Genomic DNA, 18,716 nt, shown 5'->3' with positions numbered 1-18,716 from the left:
GAGTGTGTGTCAGCACCGAGGGGTGAGGGGCCTGAATATTCCAAGGTGGGGGAACAAAAGGAAAGAAGCCCAAGTGCTGAGAAGGGGAAGGTGAGGAGAGCTTGCTCTTTTCTTTGTGATGATTGTTCAGGGGTGCTTCCAGGTGCAAGCACTTTGCAGCTGGAATTTTGTGTCAGGTTCACAGAGGCCTTTAAGTGCAGCACTTTTCCCACCTTTTTGTTCAATTCTTTGGTAAAATGATGTGTCAAAATGCCAGAGAACCTCCTGTTTTGTTCAGCTGTGTTTTCTGCAGAAAGCCTCTTTTCCTGTGCCCCTCTGTCCGTTTAGCAGGAGGGATGTGCAGGGAGGGCCACAAAGGACCTGGCCCCACTCCTGGCCTCCCTCCCACCTCACAGCAGTCAACAACCTGAGATTGGCAGTGCAAAAGGAGAAATAAATGTATTATCATGAAAACCTGCCAATTTTTAGAGGGAAAGTAAAGAATGAATGCTTAACAGAGGCAATTTTAAGGGAGATAAATTTCCTTAATGGAGGTGAATAGCAAATATTCCTTTTATTTGAACAGTCCAGCAGGGCTGACCTGATTTCTTTCTGCAGCTCAGGTGTATTTTGTGTCTCACATTAGGGAAATGGCAGAAAATGGGAGAGGCTTTCCTTCACTTAGATTGCTCTTGGAGATGAGTCCTTCAACACAAATTGGGTAATTCTCTTTTACCTCTCTTGCTGCATCCAGTTTATCTCCCTGGAAAAATCAGAACTTTCCCCATTTCTCATAATGGAACAGGTTCTGAAGAAACAGATGGGGAGATTTGGATTTAAATCATGTCTTCATCACTTCTAAAGGCTAATTATGAATACAATACCTTGGAAGCAAAGATAGAAGTCTTTTTTCACTTTCCTTCAGTGTCTGTTGTTGGAAAACCAAGCCAGCCACTCTTTCACAAAGTTTACAAACAGCTTAAATGAAAAAATTGAATCTACGGTGGAATCTCAGCCTGGTGTGAGTTTGGTGCTGAGGTGTAGGAACAAGGGACCAGTTAAAACCCTTTCTCAAGGAAATGTGCTGTGATTTTGATATTTACTTGCCTTTACAGAATAGTAATGGGAGACCTTTGTCTGTTTACAGAATAATTCTATTGAAAACCAATAACTCTGTCACTTGCTATTGCTGAGAAACATTGATGTCACCCCCTTGCCCCACCTGTGAGGTGACACTGGAAACCCCTGGCAGTGGAACGTTTTAAATTGTTTCAGATTAAGAGATTTTCAGTGATTTTCCCCTTGAACTCCTGCAGCTGCCAGTGGCATTATAAACTCATGTGCCATTATAAACATTGGATATGCCATTATCCTTTTCCACTTAAGAAGGATGGCAAATAATACTGGATTTCTTCCTTTTCTTTCATCTCTGCTGCATTTGGAGCCCTCTGTAGTTCCTTGCAGTCACTGATATTTGTTTTGCTGCACAGCTGAATTTCAGAGAACCTGCCAATAAAATCCCCATTTTCTTGTTATGCATAAAGGCCACTTAGTAGGAAAGGTGTGGAAATTGTGTTTAAATTGGTCAGAACCAACAGCAGGTTTGAGTGTACCCAAGAACAGGTGTGGACCTGGGACTGAGGAATAGGGAATTTTCCTCATCTGTCCCTGGCCTGGTGGGATTTCCTGTGCCTCAGTTATTTTAGATGTATAATGAAAATAACTACAATAACTGTCCTGTTGTCTTTGGCAGAGCTGAGAACTGGCTTGGAAGTCTTGTGGAAAGACTGGATACTAGAAGCAGTAGTTTAAATAAATCATTGTATACCTAATTTATATAACAGATGAAATAGAGACGGGAAAAGATGAAAATTCAATAGTTTGGTGCTGAATTCACAGCAGTTTTACATTTCTGTGGATACTTGGTCTTTATTATAGTTACTACCTCCAGTCAGTCTCTTTTTAAAATTCTTTTTATTACCTTCCCACAGATTCTTAACACATTCTTTCATTTGAGGGACTGTGTTTCCTAAAATCTGATGGACTCTGGAAAAATATTGATGTTCTGACAGCAGCAGCTCAGCTTTTGAAACCCAGATGATATTGTCCTAGTCTGCAGGAAATAAATACACTGCACAAGAGTTCACTGGGAAATTCAATCATGAAAACAAAAAAGGGATTTTGTTCTGAACTTGAATAAAAAGAGGCTGTTCTTTGTAAAAGTTGTGCAGGCAAAGAAATAATCAGACACAGGGGCACGTCAGAACAAGGTGGAACGTCACACAAGGTGAGCAGACTGACAAATTAAAGTCAAGAACAAAACTCAAGCCAAGAAGAGGCAGAGGAAGGAAGTAAAAATCCTCCAGTAGTTCTGAGATCAGTCAGAAAACTCTCAAAAACTCACCTCTAATATATCAATGTTCTGGTTTGAAAAAAAACCCAATTTTTTTAATTTTAAGGGGTTTTTTTTCAAAAGAAAATATTCTCAAAGTTGTCTTCTTTACACTTGATTTTCATGGAGAAGCTAATTTGTTTTCTCCAAACCAAAAGCATTCCCAGGCAGTGCCAAGCCCAGGTAGGTGTGATTTTCCTTGGTGTTTGTTTGACAGGAGCTGGGAGGTGGAAGGCAGCTCTCCCTTGGGTGCAGTGCCAGGGCAGGAGCTCCCAAAATCAGGGAACAGAGCAGGGAGCTCCCAAAATCAGGGAACAGAGCAGGGAGCTCCCAAAATCAGGGAACAGAGAAGGGAGCTCCCAAAATCAGGGAACAGAGAGAAGGGAGCTTCCAAAATCAGGGAACAGAGAGCAGGGAGCTCCCAAAATCAGGGAACAGAGAGAAGGGAGCTCCCAAAATCAGGGAACAGAGCAGGGAGCTCCCAAAATCAGGGAACAGAGAGAAGGGAGCTCCCAAAATCAGGGAACAGAGAGCAGGAGCTCTGAAAATCAGGAAATAGAGAGAAGGGAGCTCCCAAAATCAGGGAACAGAGAGAAGGGAGCTCCCAAAATCAGGGAACAGAGCAGGAGCTCTGGGTGTGCAGGGATAGAAGGGCTGATGCTGCACTGGCCACAGATGTGATGTTTTTCTTTTCCCTGCATCCCATACAGCAGCAGGAGACTTTATTAAGTGAAGCAGACCAAAGGTGCATCAAATGTGAGTCTGTGTCACTGCATGGATGGGGCAGGGTGTAAATTTTAACTCCCAGGGTGAAGGAAGCAGCAGCTGTGTGTGGTACTGACTATTGCAGTTCTGAAAGCATGGAGGGATGGAGATTCTCTCCCCTAATTGTTGACTTCAAGTATAAAGAGACATGTGAGCCCTTCAATAGGCAATGGAGAGAGATGAATGTTCCAGAGAATCTCTGGTGCTGGCCCTGGAGGGAATCAGTCCCTGCAGGCACTCAGGGCTCAGGAGAGGCTGAGCCAGGCTGTGAGAGCCCAGAGCAGCTGTGAAATCACCTGGGCAGGTGAGATCAGTGAGCGCAGCAGCCTGGCCCTGGCAGATAACACAGCCCCTCTTCAGGAGTGAAAGCAGTAATTCTCTGGGCGAGGCACAGATATTTCCTGCAGATCCATGCTCGTCAGAAAATGAAATCCTTGTGCAGGACAGTGAGTGAGAGCATCTCCCAGAGCATGTTTAAACTCCAAAATGCAGTTCTCAAATACAGCTAATGCTCATCCTGCTCTGGCCAGGCCTTACACCAGTGTTTGAGCTGTGCTCAGGGGAAGACATAAACCCCATTTCTCCTGCCCCCTGCCCAGTGACAGCTGTCTGCCTTCAGGAGATCCCAGAGCACTTTGCACAGCTCATGGCTGCTTTCCCAAGGATCTCTCCCTGCTCATTAATGGTTTTTCCTGGGGCACAGCCCTGGGAAGGGCTGAAGGGAGCAGGGCTCTGTGTCCAAGGCAGGGAGAGGCACACTCCATCCATGTCCTGCAGCATGTTGGGATGGGGTGCAGACATGCTGTAATTAATTTGTGCATCCTTCTATAGCATTAAGCAGCTGTTGTTACAGAAGGACGTGGATTCCTGCCCAGGTAGGGCTGGTGGAAGGGGATGAGCACACAGATTGCAGTGCTAAACTCACGTGATCCACAACCTTATGTTTCAGTGCCTGCAGTTCTGCTCTCGTGAAGCTGAAGCCTTTTCAAGCCATGAGAGATGCCAGCTCTCCCCCTGCACCAGGGGCAGAGAATTCCCCCTAGAAAACCCTCCCTCAGCCCAGTCTGAAGGAAATATCAAAGAGTTAGAGAGGTGTCTGAAGGAAACATTTCCAAATGGCCATCCCTGATGTTGTTAAATATTATTAGGCTTGTGGGACAAACACACGGAGCCAGAAAATTGTATCTTTGACTGCTGATGGTACTCAAGTGAATCTGATAATTATGTTCCATGGCAAGGCATGGCCTCCTTAGACTCCTCTGTGGAGAAAACAATGCCTTTGAGGAATGTTCAGATTAATTATTTCATGGCCATTTGAAAACAACCATTAGTGTATCAGTTTGTACACTCACTGCTCTCGAGCACAGAACTCTGCCCATTTTCTGTCCAGTTGCAGGGGGATATTGTTTGATTCCAGTCAGAGGGGAGCCACAATTTTATTAAGTCAGAACATGATTATGTTCTTCTGGAACAAAAAGGGGAAAAACCAATATCTTTAAATGAACTGAGAAACTCTAGATATGCTTTAAAATGGTTCCCAGTCACCTGCTGTTGGGAAGGAATGGCTTGAGCCTGTCAGGAGAACGTTCAGATCCTGCACAGATTTCTGAATACAGCACAGATTCCAGTGTGAGTGGCTGGCAGAGCTTTCCAGACTCTGAGGCTGACTCCAGGCCCTTTGTACCTTGGCTAAAGGGGTCTGAAACCGGAGTCAGGAGCTCCTGCTGCCCGTCCTCTGTGCAGACATTTAAAATCAGTCTCGCAGCATCGCTGCCAGCTCTGCAGCCCCAGGTGGGCACTGAGAGCAGCGGTGTCACCAGGCGGGTTTGGGCACAATGTGCTGAGCAGGAATGACCTGAGCCCAGGCTCAGACAGGGTTCTGCTGGTGCACAAGGCACAGTGGGTCTGCTGACAGGCTGCAATTACTGCTGCCAAGCGCGCCAGGCTGTGTTCTGAACCTTTGCTTAATGGGGGCAGATCTGTTCTGAGTTAGGGAAAAACACAAACCCCAAACTGCCTCGGGTCACAGAAATGGCAGTCTCTGTGTGTCTAATCAGGTTTCACCTTCAGCAGCAGGTTTTGCTTGTTCATCCTTCATAAACCTCACAATGAGCTGAATTTCCTTGGGAAAAAAACATGAAATGGAGTAAATCTCAGCTTTAGTTTCCATGAATCCATGAGAGAGCTGGCTCTGTGTGCCAGGTACACTCTGCTGAGATCTGAGCTTCCTTCAGTGGCTCCATGGCAAAAAGACAAGTTCAGAAATGAGACTCTGCTGTGGAGTCTCTGGAACGTGCTTTTTTGAGCTAAAGCAAATTGTTTTTGCAGCACTGATACACATCTAGAATAATATTCAATTAGGCTAATGGCTGCTGCTCCATTGTTCAGTGAGAAGCAGTGATTGGGAACCTCTGAGCATGGCTCAATCTGCACTAATTCCTGCTGCACAACACCTGCACCTGCCTGGCCATCCCACAGCAAATGAAACATTTTCAGAGGTTTTATTTCTATATATTTCTATTTATATTATTTATATATATATTATTTCTACGTATTTCTATTTCTATTTTATTTTATAGATTTATTAGGAGATAGAGGATGACGTTTAGCTTGGACAGGAGAGGCTGCAGGGTTTGTGATGTCCCTGTGTCAGAACTGACCCCTCCAGCAGGGATGGGGAAACAGAGCAGGGGATGGATGTTGGGATGAGTGGGATGGGGACTTGTGCTGACACCTGAGATCTTGGGGAATTGCTGATTCCACAAGTGCTGCACTGAAACGGTGATTGCAGAGTAAGGAAGCAGCTGAAGTTCAGCCCTTTAGTGGGAGGGAGGAAGGAAAGGAAATGAGGAAGGAAAAAAGGTCAAAGAATATAATCTCTTTGCAAAATTTTACATTTTCTAATCTTTCATAAACACATAATCCCAGTTGTTTGTTCTTGCCTTTGGGTGATTGAATGGTGTATCTTACCTGATAGAATGGTGGAAAAATGGAGTTTTCTCACAGCCAGGTTTCATTAATATGTATTGGAAACCTAAAACGGTGTTCAGCCACAAGGGGTAAAACTACAGAATTGCTGTGGATTATAATAATTTCAGCAAAGCATCTAATTTATATATTAAGCTTGCTTAATGGATTTATATTGCCTTGCTCTTTGATCTGAAGCAAAAGGTGGTGAATAATTTATCAAATAAAAAGCCCTCCCCTAGCCCAGCCCACACGTCACAATCTGCCCTGTAATTTACATTTTTTAAGAGATGCCGTTTCCAGGCAGAAGAACTGCTTCCTAAAAGACTCCTTCTAATATTACAAATGTATTTTCGTGAGCTACACTCAGGGGAAAGAAATAATAATGAAGGAATGCAATTCTACAGACAAATGTTCCAGCTCTCTGCCTTCCTCACTAAAGACAGTCATTTCAGCTAAATGCCAAAAGGCATTTAACTGTAGCATTTGTCAGTGGAATAGGGCTGGCTTTGGGTTTCCCTCCTGATTTACAATGGAGTGTTTATTGGGTTTAGTGTACTGTAGCATGTTTTGTTAACCTCTAGAAAAACGCGGGCAGCTGTGCATTAATCCCAGGATGATTCCTGTCAGGGGACAGGGCTGCCGGGCTCTGGGGAGGTTCTGGCTGCTCCACGGGGCAGCAATCAGCTCTGCCTGGCCTGGGCCAGCCCCTGAGGTGCTGCTTGAGGGATGGATCATCATTCCTCCATGGCTTCATTTTTCAACAAAACCAGGGTGAAAGTGCTGCATGGTGGGAGCTGGGGGAGCTACCATAGTCACCTGCCCAAGGAGCATTTAGGTCACTGTTTAGGTGGTGTTGGAAGCACAGTTATTGGGAGCTTCGAGCCTGGAATTCCTCAGCTGATTTGTGCTTATCCATGGGAGTCACTCCCCACAATCCCAGCTCCTGTTCCGTGCCCAGGGGCAGCAGTGTTTGCAATCACAGCCCATGGGAGTCACTTCTCAACAATCCCAGCTCCTGGTCCCTCCCCAGTGTTTGCAGCCCCAGCTCTCTCAGGGCTCCTGACACTTCTCCCATTCACTTTTCCCCCTCATTTGTCCAAACCCACCAGCTGTCAAACATTTACTGGGGCTGTGTGGCAGCGTTGATTCATATTTAAATAATGCCATTATGCCAGCCTTGAGTTCCAGTAGTTTTCTGCTCTTCCTCTTGAGTATTTCTCTCAGTAGTGCCATCTAATCAGCTTTAGGTTTTAATTAAACAGCTGTCATTTGCTTCCTAGTTCTGTTGCGACCTGATGTTGTATTAAATTTTAATTTAGCCTGGGCTGCATAAGAAGTAGATTCCTTCAGACAACAAAGAAATGCTATTAGCAGGTTACAGTTGTAATTAAGAGGAGCTCTGCTGAAGTGCTAATGCAGTCAGGTAGAGAGCTGCAGATAAACACACATAATAATAATTATTATTATTATTCAGGGATGGAGCCTGTGATATGAATGTGTAGATTCCACCCTTTCAGGCTGCTGAGCTGAAGGAGTTGGTCAAGATCTGACCTTAACAAAAGAAATGGGGAAGGATTCACAGTTTTTCAGCAGGGTCTTGCAGTGCCCACAGTCAGAGGGTCCTGGCTGGTGTTTCACTGTGCCATGTGGGAGGACCATCAGCACAATGAGCCCTCTCTGCATCCCAGATGCTGCCAGAAATCACCAGAAATCACAAGGAGCTGAAGTTCAGCAGCTCTTTTCCTGCAGGAAAATCTAGCGTGGAAATGCAAACCAAGCTTTACAGAATTTAGATGAAATGTTATGACTTGTTGAAGAAACACTAAAAGGTTTGTTTATAAATCTACTGGACAGTCAATTAGTTTGTATTTCTTCCTCAGGGGAAATATATTTTTGCAGTCTATAAATAGCCAGCCCTTAAGAAGGCTTTAAACAGCCTATTATATTTGTGTAGCACTCAGTGCAGGCATCAGGCCTGTGGGATATTGATTTCTGTGGTGGAGCTGCTCTCAGTGCAGGGTTTGGGAGGCTGCCCCAGCTAATTAGCACAGGGGCTCCTGTGTGTGCTGGGCACAGTCCTGGTGCTTGTCTCATGCTCATCTTTTATGAGAGGAATGCAAATGCCTTTAAAACTTCACACTGTCCTTCAGTGCAAGGTCTGAGTGCAGTTTTGGCACCAAGAGCCTCAGAGGGGGCTGGAGGCTTGTGCTTTGCCACACAGCATGGCCAACACCTGGGTGATGGCACAAACAGCACAGAAACCCAATGGGAATGGATCAGGCCTGCTGGGAGCTGGTTCCAGTCCACCAAGGTGCAGAGAGCCTTTAATCCTGGCTCAGGGGTGTTTGATCCTGGCTCAGTGTTTAATCCTGACTCCCTGGTGCTTTGATCAGGCTGTGACTGACACAGGCCCTGCCTGCCTGACCTGAGCAGCTCACAGCTGTGCTAACAGAGAGGCTGGAAGTGGAATTTGTTGTGTGCTCGCTGTTTGTGACCTTGGCCAAAATAGATTTTCCCCAGATGTGTTGAAGAACTCCATCTATTGTTGGAGAATTGCTCCTCACGAGCCCTTTGACCCAGGACCACCAGGTCTTCATCAAATGTCTGATATCTGAGGGCTTAGGATATATGGGGTGTTTGCAGTGGTGAAATCTAACTACCTCTTCTCTGGCCTGTGGATGAATTACCTTCTCTTTGCTGTCTTATAAAACCTTTTTCCACGTGAGGTGCACCTAAGTGCTTTCTTCCACCTGGCAGTGCATTTTCTCCTCAGCCTTTTTCAAATCTCAGTCTTTGTAAAGGATTTTCAGTTGTTTTTTTTTCACACTTCCACTTCTGTCACACACTCCTTTCTTTGCCAGTGTCCCTCTCTCCTGGCTGGCAGCTGGTTATAAATGAGCCTGTTCAGCAGAAACAAAAACCAGCCAGTCATTGACTGGTAGAACATCTGGTTTGTGCCTCTCAGAGAACAGAGCAAAGCCTGCACTTATTTCCTGAGGTGTTATCCTAAAAGCCTCTCTGCTCAGGATGACTCTTCAATCCCACTGGAGGGTGAGTGTGAGGCTGAGCACGTCCTTTCAGGGCTGTCCTGAGCAGAAATGGACTCCAGTGTGTGCTGGATGCCTTTGTGCTGCCCAGAAACCTCTCTGGGGCTCTCAGAGGTGCCTGGCACTGCTGGGATTGGTGCTGCAGCTCATTTAATTCAGGCTGCTTTCTGTAGAAGGTTCCGAATATTGATTAATAATACATCTTAGCTGCAAGTATTTATTGGTCTTCTCCAGCTGTCCTTAGCTTGTGGTCAATGCCCATTATTCTCTATCAATCTAGCCAGCAGCCAGAGCAAATGATAGTGAATATATCTCCCTATGCAAGCTGCCATCAAATTTTTCACTAAAATCCATTCCTTCTTCCACCAATTCTAATAATGAAATTTAAAGTTAGATTGGTTTGAAGCAACTTTTTTATTTTTTCCCCCGCTAACTGGCAAGCAATTAGTTTTATGAAAGTTGAAAAATGAAAAGGGGATTGATTCAGAGCAGTATTTCCTATTGCAGGCTTTTTGAGGGGGGCAGAATGGATCCCTGTGAAATCCCAGATCATTCCTTGTCCCATTTGTGTGTCACCTTTTGGGCTGGCAGTCAGCACTGCTTCTGCAGAGGCTGCTCCCCTCCAGCCTGGACCTGCCTGTGCCAGGCAGGGGCCTCTGCACCAACTCATTTGGAGTAATTAATCAGCCTGAGACAGAGAGGAAGGCTGTGAAATGGAGTCATTAGAGTGCCAGCACTGTGAATTCATTAGGGTTACAGATAAACGTGGTTAAGCATCTCTAGGTGGGGAAAGACTAAAAAAATTGTGTATGGATGTTTTTCTCCTAATGTATTTACGGAAATAAATGGTCGACTCACAGCAGAGTGAGCTGGAAGAGGAAGGAAGAAATGCTGTTGTAGTGGGGGATAATCACCTCCCAAACCACTGGCACCATTTGGGGCAGAGGGCTGGGAGGAGCTGCTGATGCCCTGGAGATCCTGCTGAGCAGTGCTGTGCTTTCAGATCCCTTCCCTCAGGCAGAAATGTGTAAATGGGCTCAAAGGGATCAACCCGGGTTTGTCAGAACAGGCCTTGGTGCTCCTATGCAGCTTTTGGCTTAGGAAGCTGCTAAAACATTGCAGGGATCTGCAAGGGTGCATGCAAGGGAGAGTGCCATCGCTGTGCCTGTCACTGTCACGACCCCTGTGCCATTCTCGTGCTGTTGTGCTGCTCCAACACTCAGCCTGTGTTTGTGTGTGCCCCCAGGACACAGAAATCCTCAACACAGCCATCCTGACGGGCAGGATGGTGGCAGTGCCAGTCAAGGTGGTGGCCGTGCAGGAGGACGGCTCCGTGGTCGACGTCTCCGACTCCACCGAGTGCAGATCTGCTGATGAAGACGTGGTCAAGGTGAGGCACCCACGGGAGTTTGCTGTGCCCCGTTCTGCCCCTCAGTTGGGGAGGGATGTTGAGATGCTTGAGTGTGCCCAGAGGGGGCAACAAGGCTGGTGAGGGGCTGGGAGCACAAACCCTGTCAGGGGTGTTTGAAGGAGCTGGGGCTGTTTAGCCTGGAGAAGGGGAGGCTTAGGGGTGACATTATTGCTCTCTTAGGGGTGACCTTATTGCTCATTTAGGGGTGACCTTATTGCTCATTTAGAGGTGACCTTATTGTCCTCTTAAGGGTGACCTTATTGCTGTCTTAGAGGTGACCTTATTGCCCTCTTAGGGGTGACCTTATTGCTCTCTTAGGGATGACCTTATTGCTCATTTAGGGGTGACCTTATTGCCCTCTTAAGGGGTGACTTTATTGCTCTCTTGGAGGTGACCTTATTGCTCATTTAGAGGTGACCTTATGGCTCTCTTAGGGATGACCTTATTGCTCATTTAGGGGTGACCTTATTGCCCTCTTAAGGGGTGACTTTATTGCTCTCTTGGAGGTGACCTTATTGCTCATTTAGAGGTGACCTTATGGCTCTCTTAGGGGTGACCTTATTGCTCATTTAGAGGTGACCTTATTGCCCTCTTAGGGGTGACCTTATTGCTCATTTAGGGGTGACCTTATTGCTTATTTAGGGGTGACCTTATTGCTCATTTAGAGGTGACCTTATTGCCCTCTTAAGGGTGACCTTATTGCTCATTTAGGGGTGCCCTTATTGCTCTCTTAGGGGTGACCTTATTGCTCATTTAGGGGTGACCTTTTTGCCCTCTTAGAGGGCAATAGAGCTCCTCGCAGAGGGGTCTCTGCTCCTCTGGGCTGTGCCCTGCCCCTGGTTTCACAGCAATAATGCAGAATATTGGCACAAGGAGCAGGGAGTTTCCTTCCTGCTCTGGCTGCATCGCCAGTCAAGAGTTTCTCATAATGAACGATCCTGAACTGTACCAACATCTGTAGAGAGTGACAGGGATAGAAAATAACAACCATATTGCAAAACGTCTTAAAATGAGAGCTGTGAGCTTTTAAACAATGTAGTGCTGTGTTTTAGTGTTTTGGGGTTTTTTTTTAATATTGTGTTCAAGTGGTTTTGTCTCCCTGACATTGTGGTGAAAATTGTGTTGATGTGACTTTACCAAGACCCTGCCTGCCTGACTTCTGACACCATTGCATGGCCTGCAGCTTTTAGCTCATTAGTATTATTAATATTTTAGACATAAAAGAGGTGCTTTTGAATATCTTGAATATATTAATTTGTTTTATTATGTGATTTGGGGGTGTTCTTGTTTCAAATGAACTTAAAAATTAACTACAGAGAATTCTGTGTGAGGTGGGGTTTTTTGGTATTACTTATGGGTTCCATATTTTCCCTTAGGTATCAGATAGGGAAAGAAAAAAATCCCATTTTCTTTTTCTGGAAACCAGCATTCTTTGAAGGTCCTTACCACAGGAACATGGATGAATATCTTTGTTTATAACTAGATTAATTGTCAAAGGAAAAGACTGCCTTGATAAATGTTGCTATTCTTTACATTTTTTCTGTGTAGCATACAGCTATTATCTGATTAGTGACTATTATTTATGAATTGATTAACATGAATTGTATGTTATAAACTCAAGCATTGAGTTCTATATCATTAACATATTGCTGGGACTGTTTTCTTTTTGCACCTCAGAAAACCAGATCTAAAAGATGCTGTGTGGGGACTTTTATTTTTATTAATTGAGCTTCTAGGACTTGCTGTACTTTGAGAATACTGGACTGAACCAGACAGGATTTACAATGTTTTGTGGGTTTTTTTGGTAGTGACTTGATATAATGCAGGTCTTCATTTGCCTGCTTTAGGAGATTATTTGGGTCTCAAATCACTGACACTGGGCAATGCCCCTGTGACGCTCTCCCAGGCCTGGTACCCATCTCTCAGATATCTAGACAAGGTGAACAAACCCAAGAGGTCTCAATGTGGTCTTTGTTGAGTTGACATTGCCTCATCCTGGCAATATAAATGGGGAGTAATGTTATTTTTGTGAAAATTGCAGCATACTTGCACGATTTCAGTCACAAATTACTGAGACTGAATGCTGTTCAGGCATAATTTTTTAACTGCAAATATATGTATTGGTTGCAAGATTGAATCCATAACAATTAATTAGCTGAGTTAAAATTTAGTACAACGTTTATGTGCCTACATTTTTTCAGAAAAATGCATATTCCGTTTACAAGCCCCTTTGGTAAAGTCAATATTGACTTCGCTTCTGAATTTCTGTTGCCTTTTCCATATAGGTTGTAGTGCTAAACCCTCTAATGAGAGTTGTCAGGCATTTTGGATCTAATTGCCTTATCTTAAGCTTCTTTTCACTCTTTATTCTGCCTTTATTGTTTCTTTGATGCTGGAGACATATTCCTATTCTTTTGGGCAGAATAGAGTGTTGCATTCTTAACCTTTTATTTCTGTTTAATAGCTAATGATTTAATAACCAATTAATGAGACAATTCTTTGATCACTGCTCTAACATCATTATTTTCAGTTAAGGCAGTGAATTGAAGCTAGATTAAATAAAAACAGGGCTTCCACCCAGGCTCTTATGTGTTTGTACAAAATGTGTTTCTCTGGGCAGGGACCTGGTGCTGCTCAGAGATGGGCAGAGAGATCAGAGATGAACAAGGGGTTTATTTGTGTGCCAGAGCTGGGACTCTTCCCTGTTCTCTGCCATTTCACAGTTTAACAGCTTCCCAAGGAGAGAATATTTCAGCTCCTTTTTCCAAAGCCTTCCTAATTAGTGGTAAATACAATAAAACACGCCCAGGGGTTTTTGACCTTGCATTTTCAGCATGTGATCCTCAAAGAAATCTGACAGCTGAACTTGCTTTGGTTCATCCCAATCCCTGCTTCCTAGATTTGGACATAAATCCTAATACTGACCAACCCTCCCACTGGAACTGGCTGCCCTCTAAAATATTTGGATGGAAACATTCCTGTAAGTCAATGGAAGTCTTGTGCTTATTCCATGATTTAAAAGCAACATTTAATGCTGTTGGCATTTGAGGGAAAAGATTGGCTTTATGATTAAGGCACTGGAATGCTCCTCAGCATTAATTTCCATATCTCTTGCTGATTTCCTGTGTGACTGTGGGTAAATCACTCATTCCCCTTGGAATCTCGCTTCCTTATCTGCTAACAAGAAGGGAAATTCATCCTTTCCCCCTCCTCCACCTGCATTATATGGTTTCTAGAGTTTCTGTTGACTCTGAATGGCCAAAATCCTCATCTTGAGCTCATTCACCTCAGTGCTGTCCTCTCCTCCAGGACCTCTGTCCCTGCTTTTCCTGCAAACCCTAAATAAATAATCAGGCTGTGAAGCTGAGAAGAAAGGAATGGTGGGAGCGTGGCAGAGGTTGATTACAGAGGGTTTATTGCAGCAGGAAATGGACCCTGAGGGGCTTTGGCATGGCCAGAATTCAGCGAGGAGCTGCAGGCAAGGTTCATGCCCTCCTCTGTAACAGCGCCTCTGAAAGCCTGAGCTGCACTAATTCCACATGAAGGGAAATTCTGGAGGCTCTGGGGTCTCATGGTGGTTGTAAACATCACCATCAGCATCAAATGAAGAAATTCTAATGAGGACAGCTTCTTAGTCCAAATGTTTATCTCAGTGGTGTTCAGCTGAAAGAGAGACAGCTGCCCAATTAATTCATCCTTCCATTAGTCATAACTCTGTGTCCTTTGCAAGTCACACACAAAGTGACTGATTGTTCCAATTAATTTCTGCAGTCACTCAATGCCTTACACCATGGACTAATTTAGCCTGATTTTTATTTTATTTTATTTTATTTTTTGGTAGGAGAAAAGGCCCTCAGTAGAACAGCAGGGAGTCAGGGCCTCCCCTTCCCATTTGCACCCACACATGAATCAGTAGGAGCAGACAGGCTCCCCGTGCCCAGCACAGGCACACTGGGAACAATGGTGCTCAATAACTCCCTGTGAACTCCATCTGTGCCACAATGTGCCTTCCTTGTTATCTTGCTAGAGGAAAGCTCTTCAATGAATTATTTTTCACCTTTTCATAATTTCCTGTCTAATTATAATGAAAGTAAAATTCAAACCGTTCCTGCCCTCTACTTTTGGAACACAAACCTTATCTTGAACTCTCCATAATTAATGGTAAAACAATAGAAGACCTAATTTTCCTGGCAGCAGCCAGCCAGGCTTTATCTAACGTGCAGAAAAACCAGTGTAACAAAGGCAGGAGAGGTAATAGCTGAAATAGATTAAATCTGAGGAGAGTTCTTCCCTCTTGCAGACAAAGCAGATGAGTGACTGAGGACCTCATCCAACAGCCCTGGGCACAGGGATCTCCAACCCCAGCACAAAAACTGCAACAAGGACCGATGAGCAAAGAACAAACAGGGAAATGGAGGGATACTGAGCTTCTCCAATTTAGATGGCACTGAATTTTTGGGAACAATCCCTTGCTGCAAACTCACAGCACATTCTTGGGACAATTTACAGAAAGAGGAGCCTGCCTGGAGTTGTTAAATACAGCTATTTACGCAGCAGCTCTGAAAACAAAGCCAGAGCTTGTAATTTGCAAGTTCTGCAGCTGCTTTGCCATTAAAGTATGTGATCAAGAATGTGATGGACTTGTACATAAAGCAGAGCTAATCTTGTTCCTCCATCTATCACATTCTTGAGTACCTATCCCTGTATTACCTAGCAGCTTTATTTTGTGGTCACTCGTGCAGAAATTACCTTCCTCCAGGAGGCCAAACTCTTCCTGGAAGCAGTGAAAATCCTCTCTGCTTGTTTGGATGATGGATTTACTTTGGTGCCACTTGGCTTGTTGCACTATGAATTTTGAACTTATTTTCTAAGTGATCTTTTCTTCAGTGGAGCATTCAGGACTGGCAGAAGGGAATGGACCCTGCAGGTGTGAGTGCCCCAGAGCAGGGCCAGGCTGGGCTGGGTGCTGGGAAAGCTTTTGGAGTGTTTAATGTGGTGAGTCCTTCTCCCTGTCCCTCCTGTCCTTTTAATCCCACCTGGCTGATGCTGGCAGCCCCACGCCCTCAGCTGAGAGCAGCTCCAGGAGGATTTATTGGCCACAAAGAGTTGTCTTGTTAAACATCTTGCCTTTTGTATCTGTAGGCAGATATGCCTCAGTCAGGGCAATAATGAATTATCATCGAGCTGTTTGCAATTCATCAAACTTCTAAATTAGAGCTTCTTGCAATTTCTGGCCATTTTGGACAAAAAGTCCATTCTCTTTGTCCCCATACAAAGTTCATCTTTATGAGTCATTAGGGGTGGGCAGGGGAGCACATCAGATCTCTCTGCAATATGTCTGCTGTTGAATTAAGGATTTTGCTCTTTGCTGAAATATCAGAGGTTCTGACATCCAGGTCAGCAGATTCTGCTAATTAGTTTTCTAGCTTGACAAAGTATGATCAGAACAGAGGACCACAGCCACTTACTGCATAATAAAGATTTAGCTTAAAACGTTCTCACTACAACAGGTGGAAATCTGTATTGTTTCAGGATTGTGCCAAGCTAAAACTTTGTGTTTGGAGTTGTATTTGCACACAAACCAGCTCCATGTAGAGCAATAAGGATGCCAGCGAGGCAGTCACACAAAATCACATATTGAGGCATTAATATTCTGTATACAGCACACGTTGTACACAGTTTATAGCAAAATATATGTGTGTGCCTTCCTGAAGCTATATTTGAGCACACACAGCCTTCAAAGCCAGCTTGAGAAAACAGTGTTTTGTCTGGGAGAGGGATTCGCTCAGAGCAGACCACACCGACATGTGCAATTACACACATTTCGGCAGAGATGCTTATGGTGTCTTCCAAGGCACCAGCTGCTCCTTCAGAGGAGGAAAACAATTCTATGGCTTAGCATTTGGCTGCTCTGAGAGCAGGAATGCAGAGGGCACGGATCCCAGTCCTAGGAAACAATCATCACCCAAACCATGGCATTGCTCAGGATAAACTCTGAATATTTTATAGTAAGAAAAGCACGAGTAAATGAACAATTCAGTCCATGCTCAACAAAGGCAGCAATAAGTAGCTGTTGCTGGGAGAAAATGACAAACTTTTACAGGCTTTTCCTCCAGATTCTGTAGGCCATAAGCTGTACTTTGTAGACTTTATCCTAGCTGCCCATTTAAATATTCTAATTGCAGCTCTGTGAACCTCATGATTCCAAGGCTTTTACACCTCTTGAACTACCATTCTGGCTGAGCAAATTAATTCAGATTCCCATTGTCATCAAAGCCCCGGGGCCAAGCTGTGCTCTCAGCAAAGTCCTGGCAGTGTGTGACAGGCAGGGAGTGACAGGGGCGCGCAGAGGGCACAGTTTGCTGGTGTCAGAGTTAGAGCAGCCATTAGCTGTCAGCCCTGGATGGAGCAAACACGGGGCACACTGGGCTGGGCACACACGGGGCAGGGCTGGGGGCAGCACCCCCTGAGTGACAATGCACACCCAGCCCTGAATCCCAGACAGGACTCCATTTCTTCATGCAGAAAAGCCAGTTCTTTATTCACAAAGCTCGTTGTTATAGGAAATATCAGAAGGCACCATGTTAAATCTAATTGGCTGACAATACCCTGAAACTCAGTTTACTCGGGCCCGTGTGTATATCCATCAAATCTCTCTATTTTTGGTTAGTTTACATATTTTCTTCACGGATCCTCCTGGCACAGATCTTTTGTTATTACAGGTGCAACCTATTTTTCTCCACAAGAATAGATTGTTATGCAAACTGGATGTCATTCCTCTGATTTTTCCACATGGGAACTTACAAGTTCCCTGCTAGCTTAGCTAGAGCAGCAAGCCCTGAACCCTGCTTTATAAAGCCTTTCTTTTATTCTGTCTCTGCCTGTCTGCAGCACTGAGGCAGCTCAGCAGTGATTTGCACTGGCAGAGCCAAAGCTCTGCATTCCCCAGCTCTGTGGGTCACAGTTGGGATTTGAAGGCAGCTTTGGGTGTTTATTTTTGTGGTTCAGCTCACCCACACCTGTGTTTCAGTAACGTGTTCTGAGATGCTCTCCCCTGAGATTGGGATTGGAGTTGGAGATGGAGATGAGGAGGCTGACATGGCACCATCAGTTCCAAGTACAGTTAATTTATTTGACAGAAGAAGCAGATCCTGTTGACAGTAACCAGCTCCCTTCCTCCTCTGTGGGCAAAGGCAGCTTTCTCTTGCTAGGTCTTCAGTTATTTATGGGTTTGCATTCTCATTATATGGAACTGGAATTCAGAGTGAAAGCTAGTTTGGTGTTCTTCACAGGATCAGGAACAGGAGGAGAATTAACATCTGGGTTGGATTGGGATTCTGAGGGGAATGGGGAAAACCCAGCCTTAAAGAATCGTACTTAATGCTGAGTTATTGAGTCAGACAGCTCATTAAATGAGGATGAAAGAACAAAGTGAAGTTATAAATGGATTTCTTTTTCCATTTGCCTCAAGTATGGCAGAGTTGCACTGGGGTGTAGTTTTTCTCTTCCAATTAATTGCACACTCTGGGAAGAGTGTTCCTCAGCTTCAGTTTGAGCAGTGGCTTCAATGGTTAACTAAATGTCAAGATTTTGCATTTTGTTTTGTTTTGTCAATTATTAAGGTCTGATTTATACTCATGGCACTGCACCAAGACACTTACTCCCACATCTAAGACTTGAACTGCTAGAGTTGTTTTTGTGAGTCGAGCCAGGCTATTGGAGAATGGTCCAGGTAAATATTTTAAAATATCAGAAGTGTTAAGTGGCAATTAAACTTTAAAGTTTGCATCTGTTCAAGAAGAAGTTGAGGGGCAGATTTGGAACTCTGTGATGCTTGGCTGGGGAATTGAGCAGCTTTCCATCAAATTCACTGTGAAAATGAATCACTTTTTGTTAATATTAAGTTGTTGAGTTTTACTCCTTTGATGAATTTCTCCTGAGGAAAGGCACTGGAAGTGCTCCATGGTTCTAGAACAAATGGGCATTGTGTTCAGAGAGGGCAGTCAGCTCCCAGCCCTGGCCTGGCAGGGCCACCCCTGCAGCCTCAGTCACCTCGGTGTTCCAGACACTGATCAGCACTTGGGTTTTACCTCTGCTACAGCTCCGATCACAATGGAATGGCAAAAACCTGGTTTCATTTAAAAATGTGGCA

General features: G+C 44.6%; 1 protein-coding gene across 2 annotated transcripts in view; it reads left to right on the top strand.

Annotated features, from left to right (window-relative positions):
- Positions 1-18,716, top strand: part of LOC102068110 (transmembrane protein 132B) — a 212,072-nt gene that overhangs the window by 160,216 nt on the left and 33,140 nt on the right. For both annotated transcript variants that reach the window (XM_074554626.1, XM_074554627.1), the window contains one exon: positions 10,400-10,543. In XM_074554626.1, the coding sequence (XP_074410727.1) occupies positions 10,400-10,543 (144 nt within the window). The remainder of the gene's footprint in view (positions 1-10,399; positions 10,544-18,716) is intronic.

The sequence above is a fragment of the Zonotrichia albicollis genome, chromosome 18 (assembly GCF_047830755.1).
Source record: "Zonotrichia albicollis isolate bZonAlb1 chromosome 18, bZonAlb1.hap1, whole genome shotgun sequence".
In the NCBI taxonomy this organism is placed as follows: domain Eukaryota; kingdom Metazoa; phylum Chordata; class Aves; order Passeriformes; family Passerellidae; genus Zonotrichia; species Zonotrichia albicollis.
This window is presented reverse-complemented; position numbering and strand designations above follow the sequence as displayed.